Here is a 15,508-nt window from a genome sequence, read left to right on the forward strand (position 1 = left end):
TTATAATAATACTATAATAAAACTATTATCGTGAGTAAATTACTTTTGTGCTTCAGTCTCTTGTGGTTGAGCTTCTTCACCGTTTTGGATGAAGTCTCCAAACGTCAAGTCTTTGTCTTCTTTCTTTTCTTCTTTAACAACTTCTTTTACTTCTTCCTTCACTTCCTCATTAATTTCTTCATTCTTCTCTTCAACGACTTCTTGTTGCACAACAACGTGCTTCATTTCATCTTTTTGTTGTTCAGAAGGTTGTTGAATTGTCTCTTGAGAAGCTTCTGGTTTAATAATATTTTGTTCGAGGATTAAATCTTTTTTAAACCCATTAGGAGCGGGAGTTAAGAAGTCCAAATTGACGACATTGACAGGTGGAGTGATTATACAGTTCACAGGTGGTTGATTGCTTCTAAAGAGTTCAATTTCGAACATATAGTTCTTTTTATCTCCTTGGATATTAAAGAAATCAAAGGAGAGGAAATAGGAGACGGTGAAGATGTTTCCAACGTTCTTCATCGACGGTGACAACGGCAATTTTTTCAAGAAGATTCTAATAGGCACAATGTCATGACCAGCTAACGCCCCATCTACCAATTGCATAGTCTTCAATGGTTTTGCAATCTTTTCCGTCATAGGTTTCCCGGGAATTTGAACAAATTCCTTTCTGACCAAAGTCAGATCTATTTTGGATAAAGCAAAGTCAATATTAGTAACAGCCAAACTTCCCATAAGGACATCATCTATAGCATAGACGTTTTTCGTCAACTTCAATTGGAAATTGGACGTCGAGACTTTTATAGTTTGATCGAGACTTTGAGTCATTGGGGGGGTATTAGGTACAACAAAAGCAATTTCAGTTTCCACGGGACTTGATGGCGATTTCGAAAGGATGTTCACTCGGAGGACATACTTCAGTCTCATGAAAGCACCACTGAACGATTCGTATTGCTTCAATGGAGCAAATTCAAAGGGATACATCACTTTTTGACTGGTCAACACTCCCGGTCCGCACAAATCAACAGACATCTCAACAACATTTTGTGGGCGAAGGCCACTTTGGCATTCTACTCATGAAAACTATATTATTATAATAAAACTACTATAATAAAATACTAAATAAAGACAACAAAGATAACATGAAACAAACCAAATACACCAGACAAGACCAGTTTAATCCCATTGTGTTGGAGTCCTTTTCTTAAGTTCGACATTTCTAATAACACTTTCCCTTTGATCGGGTCTTGAGGACCAAAGACCAACAATTGGACTTCTTGTCCTTTACGTTCGACAATCACTTTTTGTCGCAAGTGGTCGTCCTCAAACATTATTTCAGCACCACTTGGCTTGTTCGCACCACCAAACCACGACTGCTAGTTAGTATCTTTCCTTAGAACCAAGAGCATTCCACAAACCATCTTCTTCTATATAAAGTTCTTTTTAAGTTCTCTTAGAAAATTCGGTTTACTCTTCATTGAACTTCTAAAATGTTATTAAAAATGTTTTATTATAACGTTCAATTAGTCGGCTTGTTCATGCTCATAGACCTCGCCTGCGCACTACGCTTCTTAATCCCCATCGGTAGAAACCCAAGAACGCTCAGCTTCTGCTTTTTCGTTAGTACTTTCCTTTATACAACCAACCAAAAACGTGAAAAATTAACGAGTAAAAAATAATGAAAATTTTATCTCAATTGAACGAAAATTATTAGCGAGCTGTTTCCAAAAATTCAAAACAGCTCGTTAAATAACTTATTATGAAAATTACACCGTTAATTTATTTCATAAATTTGATGATTTTCCGTGTTGGAGGACAAACTTCTGTAGGTTCCTGTTCTTTATCTTTTGAGGGGGGGTTATCTCGTGCTTGTTGCATGATGAGTTCCTGAGTTTTAGCTTGGACCACATTTTTCTTAGTTCTGACCTGTGATTGGAGTTCGAAAATCTCTTCGCGGACCTTCAGTACTTTGAGTTGATATCCTTCGACAACGCCATCGAACTTTTCGACGAGTTGCCTGATGTTGTTTTCGTCTTGGATGTCGACAATGACATTTGGGAATTTAGGTCTGGAGACCCCAATTGTACTTGCAAGTGTTCCGTCGATATCGACTAACATCACAAGTTGTTCGAGCATATCGGTATGTCCTCTTCTCCTTAAGAAGTCACAAAAGGACTTGAACTTTTCTTGGTTCGTGGTTGCAAATTTGTTAATTTGAAGAAGAATGTCTTTAGTGGTCCCAGACAGCAAAGATGGCCGGATTGGTGTTTGTACAACAACTTGTGGATTTGTCGAGTTTTCTGAGACACTTGTTAGTAATTCAGTCACGTTGGGATACATCTTGACGACAAATTCAGTGAAGGGTTCCATCAACTTTTCTTGGAAAGGCTTTGCTGGTTGGTTCACACATGCTTGTGTGATCTTAGTGATTAAGACAAGTGTTCTTAAAGCAATTGGTGATGGTTTGGTGAGTTTAGTAGAGAACTTTTGAGGAGTCAGCAAGACCGGATTTAACAGTCGCAAGAAGACAAAAGCGCCGACAATTTTCAAGGCTTCGACATCCCCATATTTCGCTTTAACAGCTTGTCTCACGCGTGTAAAAGTGTATGTCAACTCGGGTGGAAATTTTTGTGATAAGTGTGTGACCTCCTCGAAAAACTTGACAACAAATTTCGTCACATAAGAAACGTTTTCTCGACATTTAGTCTCGTCGACCTTCGTAGGGTCGACTTCCAAAGGTTCTTGAATAGCGTTGATCTCTACCAATAATGGATTAATATATTCCATTAACAATTCTTCTGTTAATTTTCGACATAAAGCTGCTGTGACATATGTGACACCTTTATTTGATCGAAACAATTGTGTTTCTGACACTATAGAATAAGTCCAACTCCTTACCTTTGTTAATTGATAAATCAATTTCTTTTAATATATTTATAATAACAACAAACAAGTGTACTCAACCTCTTCGGAGAGTTGATCTCCTAATATCCCGCAAAGAATTCCTCGGTCATAAATGAGCTTCAAAAAGTTGTCCCAAAAAATCGGGTTATCGTCGGTGTATTCCCTTACTACCGTTTTCACAAAAAAGTAGTCGAACGTTTGACATATCTACTTATCAACACTTTCTTTTTTAAAAAATTATAGATATCAAACTCTCCAAAATGTTAAAACGCTTGTATTATCTTGTCTTGACGGAGACATTTCTCTTTACTTTTTGTAGTTCTACAAACTTCAAAATAGAAGTTATTTATTTAGCACGTTTTTATATTTTCTTTATTAAATTCAATAGTTTATTTATTATATTTTTATTAGTTACGTATAGTTTCAAACCTTTTGATTATAAGTTCCTTCAAAAATGACGAACTTGAAATGATCGCATATCCGCACTACGTAACTCACTTTCTTCAATTTTTCTTTCATTATTCTAGCAAACAATTTATTGACACCTTTTTGTATTTGAGCATCAACTCTTAATCACATATAAACCACTTATGAGTGTTAAAGAGTCGCACTATAAACTTGAAAACTAGCCAATCCCTTCAATTTGCACTTCGTTTTGAAAACAAAAACCACAAAGCTTAGATGAATTTAACGAAGTGAGCAGAGACCCACCCTCTTGTCCCATCCTTCGTTTCAGCACCGAGCCATCCCTCAGGGTCTTGGTCATCAAACACAATAAGTTTTTGACCTCTTTGAATACTCAGTTCAGTCTCTGCTGACGCTTCATAGTCATGTAATGCTACCGCGTACTTCTCTGGGGGTGTACACTTTCTTATATCGTTGTCAAATATTTCGTCATCTCCGATGTTGTCGTCTTCATACTCTTCTTCGCCTTCTCCCTCAACGTACTGTTGATCTTCGGGGTATTGTTCTTCGCCCTGTTCATCATAATATTCCTCTTCTTCTTGCACTTTTTGATTGATCGGAGCTGCTGCGAATGCACCACCTCTTTGTTGTACAGGGGGTGGTGGTGGTGCTTGTTGTTGAACTGAGACAGTAGCGTATCCTCTTTGTTGAACAGGTGGGGGTGGTGGAGCCGATGTTGCGACACTATTTCTAGCAGGGGGTGGAGGAGCAGCAACAGAGAATTGTGAAGTTGGAGGGGGAGGGGGCGCAGCAATTGGTGTTGTTTGTATTTGAGGAGGTAATGGAGCTGTGTCGAACCCGTCACGAGGAGTCGAAACTGGTTCTGCCTTAGCTTTTTCCTTTTCTTTTTTATCTTTATGTTCGTGATGTTTGGAGTGTTTTTTTCTTTCCAAAGGGGGGAGTCCTTTTGATTTTCTGACTTGGTTAATAAGTTTCCGGAAATTTTCACGCCAGTATTCTCCTTCTTCTTCGCCGTCGACTATTAATTTCCAAGTACGTTTTTCAGTGACTAATTGGAAACCATAACGCATTGATCCATCTTTATCTTTGTTTCTAGTTGTTATCATATCAGTCACTTGAGACATATCTATGTGACCTTTAAGTGTTGTGCAGGAGTCATTGGTATAATAGTCGAGTCGAAATGGATTACGGGGAGTGGTCTGAAACCATCTCTTCTTCCAACTCTTATGTCCTCCACCTTGCTTTGTCACCCATCCACGTACTGCAGGAATCGAGTCTTCTTCAACATCGAAACTCATTTGATATTTTTATATTTTCAAGTTCTCAAGTGTTATTTCTTTTTTTCTTCAGCTTTTTTCTTCTCCAAAAAGAAAACAGAAAAGTTGGTCTTTGCTGTTTTCATTGGAAGGAATAATCGGGAGTTTGGTCTAAGTATTCCAGTATTTCACGCCGTCTTTTTTGCACTATATTTACTAACTAGAAGCATTATTTGGATATAGTCTTGGACCGACAGATTTTACTTTGATTCTCTTGATCGTTATAGTTATCATAATTTATTGTTATATATACTATAATTAATTATACTTGACCAAGAACAATGACATGTTAGTATATGTTGCCTTTTCTAGTATATTATTTTAAGGATTATATTTTGTGTATAAAACAAAGAGGAAAAACTGAATTATTGAATAAATACTTATTAGCTTGTTTTCCCAAGTGTGACTGAAATATGTTAAATTTATTGTTTGGACATTTTATTCTATGTTTAAACTTGCAGAAAGCAATCTTTACAATAATGTTATAAATAAATTTTATATTTATTAGTTTATATATTATTTTTTAAAACTAAAATGGCAACTTATTTTTATTTTTTTACCAATTTGCAAAATACACTACATATAAATAAAACTTCAAAAAAAAATTCGTTAAAAGTGATTTAGTTATAGTTTATTTTATAGTTACTCTAAAACAATTGAAACTATACTAAATTACCCAAAAATGTTTTTAGCCCTTTTATTGAACTTAAAAATAGGGTGATACATTTCTGTTTGTAAATATCTCATAGTTTTGTGTAAACTATCTATAATGATTTTTATACTATTGTATTTTATTATTTGATTTAAAAAATTACAGATAAAAATCATAATACAAAAAAATGATAAATATTTTAATACTTAATAGTTAAATTAATTTAAAAAGTATTGTTCAATTTACTAATGATTACTTTTTTGTCCAATCAAGTTAAAAAATAAAAAAATTTTAATTTCCTAAAAATACATTTCTAAAAAGGGTTTTTGATACACAATAAAATAATTATACTATAATTGAAAAAGTAACTATAATAATAGAATTTGTTTACTATATTAATTTAAACTTTAATTACGAAACTATAATATAAGTATTTATAGTTAATTTTTACTATTAGCAAACTGCACTATTATTATAGAGTTAAAGTTTGATTTGGTACAAACTTGACTAAATAACAAAAATTGTAAATTTATTTCTTCGACGTATTGATTAAGTCGATAAGTGGTTGTGCGACAGGAGTCGCAGGGGATGTGATAAATGGATGCCACAAGAGAGTGACTGCGTCTGGCCGTTGTGTGTAGTCGAATGTCAAACACTTCCCCACAAAGTCGACAAGTTGTGAGCTCCACATTTTAGGGTTTTTAAATCCCGGTATTTTTTGTTCAATACATTGCAACAATTGGTCGAAAGAAGCGACTTGTCGGTTAGGTGGATTACCTTCAGCCATTTCAATGACAGTAATTCCAAGTGACCAAATGTCCGTCTTATTATCGTAGAATGATTTTTTAATCACTTCAGGTGACATGAATAAAGGGCTTCCAATGAAGTCGTCTGCCTTCTTGTCCTCGTTATCTTTGTATTGTTGTGACACACCAAAATCAGCCAATTTGACTTTTCCATCCAAAGACAACAAGATATTACCCGCTTTAATATCGTGGTGGATGATTTTAATACTATGCAAATAGACCAACCCTTTCAGTGTTTCATTCAAGACATACCGCATTTGATCCTCATTTAAATTCTCCATCGTCTTCTTCATCAAATCCTTCACACTCCCTACCGCACACAAATCCATTAAAATCCAGAGAGTCTTTTCGTCAATTTTGATCGTCCCATAGTAACTCACAACATTCGATGATCGGCACTTTTTCAAAATATCTATTTCACTCTTTAATGCGTCCGTCTGCTGCTTCTCTACTGTCAATATCTTAATCGCCATTTCAAAGTTGGACTGTCGGTGGACGGCTCGATACACCGTACCAAAACTGCCGGTTCCCAACACTTCTTTTAAACAGAAAATTTCGTTTGGATCACTCCCCGATGTGTCCCACTCCAAGTCAAAGGTGACATGTTGCAAGTGTTGGACATTTGTAGGCGCACCAGTGCACTCTCTTTGAATTAAGTCTGCCCAAGTCTCGAGTTCTTTAGGGTCTTGTGACGTGAATTGATACTCTCCTTCACTTGTCCTGATCTCCAAGTACTCATCGCCCTTCGGTCCTTTCGTCAATTCAACTCGTGCTAACAACAAATCGAAGCACCCAAATGGCACATTCTTGTCTTTCCCATCAGGCTTCTGGTCGAAGTAAAACAACTTGTTTCGCGTTAAAACACACCATCGCTTCTTTCTTGTTTGCATCTTCTTCAACTTCTCTTTCAGAAGAAACCCCTCTTTGACGATGTTTTTACGATCTTTGTACTCGTCCGTAATGAACGAGTCGGTGTACATCTCTCTCCCCATCATCTTGATCATATCGCTCAACATCTTCTTCCACTTCTCATATTCCTTGAGTGTTGAAAATTTGACTGATCGCTGATTATTCAAATGAACAAAAGTGAACTCTTTCTCCGCCGCTATGGTTAACACTTTGGACTCGTGGATATAAAATTCAAACAAGCTTTCACTCTCCGCGGGAGAGTCGAAGCAAAAGACAGTCCCCGAGTTCATCATTAACCAAGCCTTTGTTTTCTTATTCACAAGTACAACAGAGAAGTCGGTGGATTCTTGGATCATTTTCATCGCTACTGTAGAGACTACACAGGGTTCATGCTCGACTAAACACTTTTTCCACGACAAATACTCTTCTTCACTTTCACAAGCAAAGTGATATAAAGCGGGTTTGTTCTCGTACGAGAACACAAATTGCTTTTCAGAATCACTGCCAAGGAAATTAATACAATCTTCTTTAATTTGCATCTTCCCGATGGGGATCTCGTCTTTCGGATTGTTATAGTAAAACAAGAACCCACGACAAAGAACAACCCACCGGCGTTTCCACCCCGAAACAGTCGATAATTTCTTTTTGAGTAAAAACCCAACCTTGTCGGAGTTCAAGTAGATTTGCTGATAATCTTTCTCGTGGGGAACTACACGTGAAAGTCGCGCCATAGCCAACGGTTTATTCAATCCTTTCACTTCGATCGTGTCGTTATCCCCAATACCATAAAAGTCAAGTGTGTTCGTCTCAACAAGTTTAATCCCATCGTTGAAGCACGAAAATTCATACGCTTTTTGCTCTGTGTTGAGACCGCCGCGAATTTGAGCTAATATATCGGAGATCTTCGTCGACTTCATTACTTGTTTTTCAATATCCTTTGTCTTGTTATCTAATTGCAGTGATATCTTGATCGTGACGGGCTTTGGAGGTTCACTCATCGTCTGTGGATCTCATAATTCTTACGACATTTTTTGGCGTTTTTTGATGGATTTGGATATTGACCTTTTTATGAAAATATTTTAGGTATTCTCCATTTCATTGATAGGTTGAAATAAACTAATTTTACTATATAATGTTGGATTGGAAAAACGATTGAATTTGGAAAAAAATTTGTTTCACTCAACCAAAAAATTCCAAATACTTGCAAATCTTCTTCTCGCAAGAATTGTACTTTTTGTTCTATAATTGGGCAGAACATCTTTTTATTTTCAAGTTCATTCAAGTATGGTTTATATTACTATTATTTTATCATTATTTTATCATTAATTCTAAATTTGAGCTTAACATCACTATTTTGCTCGTTTTAATTGTCACAATCCCCAATATAATACTTCAGTTATAATATAATTAACTATTATTATTAAAATTGTTTATAATTTGTCTTTACCATACCATTAAAACTAATTATTAATTTGTAAATAAAAAAGAGTGAATAAGTAAAATCTAAATAAACGGAAACTCATTCAATCAGTAGAATATGTATTATTAAATATAGAATTAGTAATAAATGAATTTATTTTATTTGTTTCTATTAAAAAAATCTTACAAAGAGTATTATAAATAATAATAAACAAAACTATAAAAATTGGTACACTTTTGAAAGGAGATGTAACATTAATTTATAACTATATTTATAATAAATATATGGTACAATTAATAAAATAATACTAAATGACTTGTTTACTCACTAAACTCAAATTGTGTGTCGTCACCCAAGTGAACTGTTTCATTTTTGTGTTTTTCGCTTTCTGTTATTTCAGGTTGACTCTTTTGCTCGGGACTTTTCATCTCGACTTCGAAGACGTCGTCCATTCTTACCTTCCGTTTATTAAACACGCCATTCAACAAGCCAAGAGGAAGTGTAACCAACGCCAATGCAATACAAATAATCCACTGCACAAACCCAATTCCAGGCGATGATTTTACACCGAAGGTTGCACCAGAAAATACAACGATTCCGATTTGAACTAATATTTGAACCAATTCGATTCCGATGAAAATGGTGTTTGTGAAAATTCCTTTGAACACGTCTGTCTCTCCGTTGACCCTCCGCGAGTTGACCTCGTTGAATATTTGACAGAAAACAAATGTATTGAAAATGATTGTCTGAAGCGTTTTAGTGTCTTCAATAACATCATCAACAGGGTGCGCCTTCCCATCAGAACATTGATATAACTTGCCAGGATAGTCTTCTATAACACTCATATACCCACATGGCGCGTTGATTATCGACATTAATGACCCAAAGAAGAGTAATGTGAGTAATATGAATAATTGGTACACAACTTGAATAGCTATTTTAATGATCATCTGCTTTGAAAGAAGGCCATCAGTACGCTTGAATGGCTTTCTCTTTAATAACTCCATTGTGGGCTTTTCAGTGCCGAGAGCTAAAGCAGCCAATGTGTCCATAATCAAATTCACCCATAACATTTGCATCGAGTTCAGTGGTGATCCCATTTGACATATTGAACCAATGACACACAATGCCAATGCAGAGATATTCACAGTCACTTGGAATTGAATGAATTTACGAATGTTGTCATACACACACCTTCCCCACACAACGGCTTTGACAATCGAATTGAAATTGTCATCAAGAATAACTATATCGGCAGCTTGTTTGGCAACATCAGTACCTCTAAGACCCATAGCTAATGCAACATCGGCTTCTTTAAATGCAGGAACATCATTTGTCCCATCACCAGTAACTGCAACGACTTCCCCACTAATAAGTAACCGTTCTACAAGTCGCTGTTTGTCTTGTGGACTACATCGCGCTAAAATTTTTAGACGCGGGAGAACACGATCGAGTGTTGTGTTGTCCAACTCACTGAAATATTTCCCCTCCATCGCAATTTCGCTTGAAGCAACATCAGACTTGCCATCGTATATTTCACATTCGTGTACAATACCACATTCTTTCGCAATACTAATCGCAGTCGAGACATGATCACCAGTAACCATCTTAACACTGATACCAGCTTCTACACAATTTTCAATCGCACCTGGAACTTCATACCTCACAGGATCACTGATGGCAACAACACATATTAAAGTACTCTCTTGACCCGAAATTCTCTCTTGAAGATCTTTCCTTTCAGACTCTTCAGGCTTTAAATGACGATATGAAAGCGCGATAACTCGTTTACCCAAGGAGAACCAGTTGTTGACACATTCGTTGATGTCTTGGCGATGCTCTTCAGTTAAATCAACCTCTTCGTTATTACTGTTCAAATAATTGACACAGTCGGCAATGATCATTTCGGGAGCTCCTTTGCTATATAAAACGTTGTCGACGATCGTATCCATTCGCTTACTCTCGGAAGTGAATACCCATTGTCGCGATATCTCATAAGACGTTCGTATAGTCGAGCACGATACACCCAATTTCTTGAGAAGGAGTAACAAAGCGCACTCCGTCTTGTTTCCGATAGTTTTATTATCTGTTGTTATATTAGAAGAGAGTGATGAATTCAGGGAAGCATTCATAGTCAACGCCTTTTGTATTTCGGCTGGTAAATGGAAGTCTGCAGTGACTTCAATAGAGTTGTTGTCGACCCAAATAGCTGTTACATTCATTCGATTCTCTGTTAATGTTCCAGTCTTGTCACAGCACTAATCATTAATTCACATCTTTTAAGAACGCTGTATTAAAAACAAACTATACAAGTGGCATTCGACATCGTCTCACACGCTTTCAGGTGGCGCACCAAATTATTATCTTTGCACATCTGTTTCATTGAATATGCCAACGACACAGTCACCGCAAGAGGTAACCCTTCTGGCACCGCAACAACTACAATAGTGACTGCTATGATGAAGTAATCGACCAAATCGGTTATTCTCCACCAATTGAAATTGGCGGGGTCACATTTATCACCGTCAACTTTTGGATCACACAACTTACAATGATCACCTTTTAAGACATATCCATTGAACGTAACCGCTTTGTAGAACCACCACAAACTTAAAACAACAAAGACTACACCAGCACATAACATCCCCATTTTCCCAATTAACTCGGCTAAATCGTCAAGCCTTTCTTGTAATGGAGTTGGGCGTTGTTTATCTTTGTTGACGTAAGCCTTCAGTTTTCCCCACTGTGAGTTCTGTCCAACGGCCACAACAACCATTGCACCAGTGCCGTCCGTCACTGTACATCCAGACAAACACACAAAATTCTCTTCAGATTTTTTACAGGCAACACTGGGTATCAGTGGAATAGTTAAATAATACTATAATGATAGTATAATGGAACAAACCTTTCACCAGTCATTTCAGACTCATCGATTCTTATTCCACTTCCTTTCAAAAAGACTCCATCAGCTGGTAAAACATCACCGACTGATAGAAAGACGATATCACCAACAACAAGTTGAGATGATGTCGATTCGGTTGGGATACCATTTCTTAATATTTTAACAGAGCAGTCCGTCTCTCTTTCGGCAATTTCAATAAATTTACTTTGCTTTGAGTAGTCATTCCAAGCACCTATAAGACTCACTGCAAGGACAGCTGTTAATATGGCAAATCCTTCATAATAATCGGACCCGCCTTCCATGTCAACTATGTTGGGGCACTCACGTTTTGCGTGTGGGACAATGGCTGCAAGGATAAGAGAAACAACAGCAGAAGCAATCAAGATGAGAAGAGTTTGGTCGGAGAGGGCTTCTTTCCATATCTCAAAGAAAGATTGACGTTCAGCAGGAGGAAGAAGGTTGTTGCCATATTGTTGGACACGTTGAGAAATAGTCTCGTCTGATATCCCAGCCTTCTCATCTACATTAAGAGAGGAACATATACCTTTGACACCACCAAGGCGTTGAAAAGTGTCGAAGTCGCGATGCTCTACCATGTCAGACAAATCAGTTCCACGGAGGGGAAAGTGTAAAGTCGAGTCGATATGTCCTCGTTGCGGTTTAGTGGTACGTTGCATTCACTTTTTCTATTATGAGTTCATTTAAATTTTGTCGCATCACTTATAAAAAATGTTGGATTGAGTGTTTGTGAAAGCATTTTTTGATTCATTGTGATTTGTATCATAGTAATTGAAATGTTTTTAATTAAATTATAGGTTTGAGTGCGTTTGGTAAAACTGTTGGTCTTTTTCAAAACATTTTAACTCATTTTTTTAATTTGTTTAAGAAAAAGTCAAATTTAAGTATAGTTATTGTTATGATAAAGTAGCTATAATCATTAAATTAATTACTATATATTTATAGCAATTTGTATAATTTTTATAAATTTGTCCATTATTTAAAATATTAATTATTATTTTTTATTAAAAAAAATGGATATAATAAAACCAATCAAAAAATGATAATTTTTTTAAAAAGATTCATATAAATAAAAAAAAAATAAAATGAAAAATGATGATTAACTTTATTTATAGTAATATTTATAATTGTTTTATAGTTTTATTAAGAAAAACAAGAGTTTTTCTAATAATAAAGTAATACTAATAAAAGATTAACAAATAAACAAAGCATTTCTTGTTAATTACAGAAGTTCCAAACTCATCATATTCTGATTTACTCACTTTTTCGTTGTCAAATAATGAGGTAGACCCGATGATTGAAGCTCCGATCCAAGCACTATATTTTTGTGCAATATCTGTATTTTCGATCACTTTGGTTTTGTAATTTTGTGGAACTAAGGTACTCATTTCCTTCGAGATTCTTATGGACAAGTTGTCGAACATTGAAGATCCTCCTGTGATCACCAAGTTCATGAACAACGATTGCCTGATGTCAGCGCCGCATTTCATAATTGAGTTGTATATGTTCTGATGTATTCCCAACTCTTCGGAACCAATTGTTGAAGGCTGCAACAGTGCTTCTGGGGCCAAGAACCTTTCCTTTCCAATTATTAAGCGTTCTCCATCTGGGAGCATATACACCTTTTCAACCTGAGTTGAGGACTTTTCAATTTCTTCATTAAAATTGGATGCAAAATAACACATATGTTCTTTGATGTCTCTTGCAATGATTCGGTCAAAATGGGTTGTTTTGAATGGTTCATTGTTGGCCATAACAGAGTTGAAAATGAAATCAGTGATCTCTTCCCCTCCAATATTTATTACTTTTGCAGAATTGGGAAGAGGATAACCCTCATTAAACGATACAAAAGATATCACCCCATCACCCATCTCCACTTCAGTGATTGTTGCTCGACAAGTTGTGTACATTGAAAACCCATTTGTCGTTCCAATATAAAAGCCATTAACATTAAACTCTTCGAAAAACACTTGAGCAGACTTTTCTCGAATTGTTTTATAATTCATAAGGGGCTCCGTTAATATCACATTTGAGTCGTTGGGAATATTTCGAAGCTCAGAATAAAATGAATGATGCCATACCTTTGTCATGTCCTCGAAGTTTTTAATCAGTCCATGATTGACAGGGTGTCGTAACAACTTCCATGGTAATTTAGCAACAGCTTCATCACCAACATAACTATTTTTTAATTCGATAGTGTTTGCCTTTTTGTAATTGCCAACAACCGTTGGGAAGACTGCAATGGGCGATTCTTCACCAGCGTACCCCGCTTTTGTATATAAAGAACCGTTGTCAAATACAAATGTGGTGAGTCCGTCTCCCATTGATGTTTTGAAGAACAAAAGTTTTTTTATAAATTAAAATGATTTATTTAAGTCTATTATTTCAAAAATTTGTTTTATACCTTTAAACGTTCTGTGGTACCTTTTAGACTAAAAGAAATAAAATATTTCGAGAATCTGTCATAAATATACATCCTATTGTTTCTGTTTTCCCACGTTTTAGATTATGCTCGATGTTTAGATAAATCAAACGAATAACATTGAAAGACTGGCTCTAATCAATTTAGTTTAAAATATGTGCAATAAATGCCATACAGTACTATCACTGTACGGTGTTTTTAAACAACACTCGATTGGTTGTTATTTCTTCCAAAAGTTGAACAATTTCACCTGATTCTCATTTTTTAAACTTTGTCTGTATTATTTGTTAAATGGACAACGTTTTTAGACAGCTCTGTACAAATTGCAAAATTTGATTGTTTAAATTACCAATTGACAGATATGATTTTATTCGACAAACACAGTCACGAAATGAAAATCGTGATCAAACGAATAAGTCATCTCTCTTTTGTTCAACACTCTCACAATTTTGGCAAGAGCAAGTTCGTGCCACTCTCCATCACTCTTGCTCCCTATGTCAAACACAATTTCTGCCTTTTTCTCGTGAAAGGCTATTTCAATTTGATTCAACACAACACGTGCAAAAAATCCGTGTTCGATATATATATTTATTTTATAGTTCATATATGATTATATATATTTATTTTTTTTCATCAAATTTTTTGGAAATCTTATAATATAATTTTAAATAACATTTTTTTATATGATTGTTTATTGTACAAACTATTTTTGTTTTGATTTGTTCTATAATTGATTTATTTAAATTTGATTCTATAAGTATTAAAATATTAATATATTTATGAAAAAAGAGCCAATAAAATTAATTTAATTTTTAATTTTCATTTTGACTTTTTCTTATTAAACTAATTATTATATTTATAAGGCGGTTTAGCTCAGTGGCAGAGCGTCTCTCTCGTAAAGAGAAGGTCATGGGTTCGATCCCCATAGTCGCCTTTTTGTCATATAAATGATGACTTTTGTCACCAGTTTAATATTAATTTATAAGAAATATTCATTAATAATTTATTTTTTAAAATATTATTGTATTACAGTTTTAGCAATAAATACATTCCTTTATTTACATAAAAATGGTCCCACCCAGAATCGAACTGGGGTCCTAAGAACCAAAATCTTATATGCTGCCCCTACACCATGGAACCCTAACAAATAAATATTTATTTTTTTCTTAATTCAGTCTGTGTTTATATTTTTAAGTGTTAATGTTTTTAATATTATTTTATTATATTTGTCTTGCTCTTTTTATAATTAAAAACTATAATATATTTTATCTTTTTTTTGAAACATGATATTAATGTACATATAATTGAAAATGTAATATAATCTATAAAATCTCATTTTTCTGTTAACTTTTAAAATATAAAATTATGATAAGAATTTTCTTGTTATAAAAGTATTGTTTGTTATTTTTTTGCTAGACACATTAATATATTTTTTCAGTTGTTATAACTACTTATTATTTTAATAATAAGTAGTTATACCAATACCACAATTCTTTAAGAATTATGGGAAACAATTTGTTGGTCAACCACTCTGTCCAGCTTCATTCCTTCTCCGATGTGATACACTCAAAGAATACACTGGAAATTATGAAAAAGAGGATACAGTTCATTTTGGATCGTTTTTCATTGCAAAGACAGGATCAAATGACATGACACATGAAGTTCTTATCAACTGTGAAGTGAGAATGACAATCATCAGCTATACACTCGGTCCAGACTTCGAATGCACTGTAGATGAAGAAAAT

General features: G+C 34.9%; 6 protein-coding genes across 6 annotated transcripts; all 6 read right to left on the reverse strand.

The window, feature by feature from the left end:
* Window positions 1-39: 39 nt before the first annotated feature.
* On the reverse strand, window positions 40-1,319 carry EIN_406370 (vacuolar protein sorting-associated protein, putative; the record flags this gene model as incomplete). The annotated part of the gene is made up of 2 exons (XM_004256896.1): window positions 40-1,058; window positions 1,142-1,319. The coding sequence occupies 2 exons, from the start codon at window positions 1,317-1,319 to the stop codon at window positions 40-42; spliced, it is 1,197 nt and encodes a 398-aa protein (XP_004256944.1).
* A 448-nt stretch (window positions 1,320-1,767) lies between these two features.
* Window positions 1,768-3,192, reverse strand: EIN_406380 (hypothetical protein; the record flags this gene model as incomplete). The annotated part of the gene is made up of 3 exons (XM_004256897.1): window positions 1,768-2,861; window positions 2,940-3,099; window positions 3,145-3,192. The coding sequence occupies 3 exons, from the start codon at window positions 3,190-3,192 to the stop codon at window positions 1,768-1,770; spliced, it is 1,302 nt and encodes a 433-aa protein (XP_004256945.1).
* Window positions 3,193-3,569: 377 nt separating this feature from the next.
* On the reverse strand, window positions 3,570-4,616 carry EIN_406390 (hypothetical protein; the record flags this gene model as incomplete). The annotated part of the gene is made up of 1 exon (XM_004256898.1): window positions 3,570-4,616. One exon carries the CDS (start codon window positions 4,614-4,616, stop codon window positions 3,570-3,572), a length of 1,047 nt encoding a protein of 348 aa, XP_004256946.1.
* Window positions 4,617-5,815: 1,199 nt separating this feature from the next.
* Window positions 5,816-7,999, reverse strand: EIN_406400 (hypothetical protein; the record flags this gene model as incomplete). Its single annotated transcript, XM_004256899.1, has 1 exon — window positions 5,816-7,999. One exon carries the CDS (start codon window positions 7,997-7,999, stop codon window positions 5,816-5,818), a length of 2,184 nt encoding a protein of 727 aa, XP_004256947.1.
* Window positions 8,000-8,741: 742 nt separating this feature from the next.
* EIN_406410 (cation-transporting ATPase, putative) lies at window positions 8,742-12,000 on the reverse strand (the record flags this gene model as incomplete). The annotated part of the gene is made up of 3 exons (XM_004256900.1): window positions 8,742-10,679; window positions 10,727-11,270; window positions 11,327-12,000. The coding sequence occupies 3 exons, from the start codon at window positions 11,998-12,000 to the stop codon at window positions 8,742-8,744; spliced, it is 3,156 nt and encodes a 1,051-aa protein (XP_004256948.1).
* Window positions 12,001-12,522: 522 nt separating this feature from the next.
* Window positions 12,523-13,665, reverse strand: EIN_406420 (actin, putative; the record flags this gene model as incomplete). Its single annotated transcript, XM_004256901.1, has 1 exon — window positions 12,523-13,665. One exon carries the CDS (start codon window positions 13,663-13,665, stop codon window positions 12,523-12,525), a length of 1,143 nt encoding a protein of 380 aa, XP_004256949.1.
* Between the last annotated feature and the right edge of the window lie 1,843 nt (window positions 13,666-15,508).

The sequence above is a fragment of the Entamoeba invadens genome, assembly GCF_000330505.1.
Source record: "Entamoeba invadens IP1 unplaced genomic scaffold scaff_1105074726033, whole genome shotgun sequence".
NCBI classification, from domain to species: Eukaryota; Evosea; order Mastigamoebida; family Endamoebidae; genus Entamoeba; species Entamoeba invadens.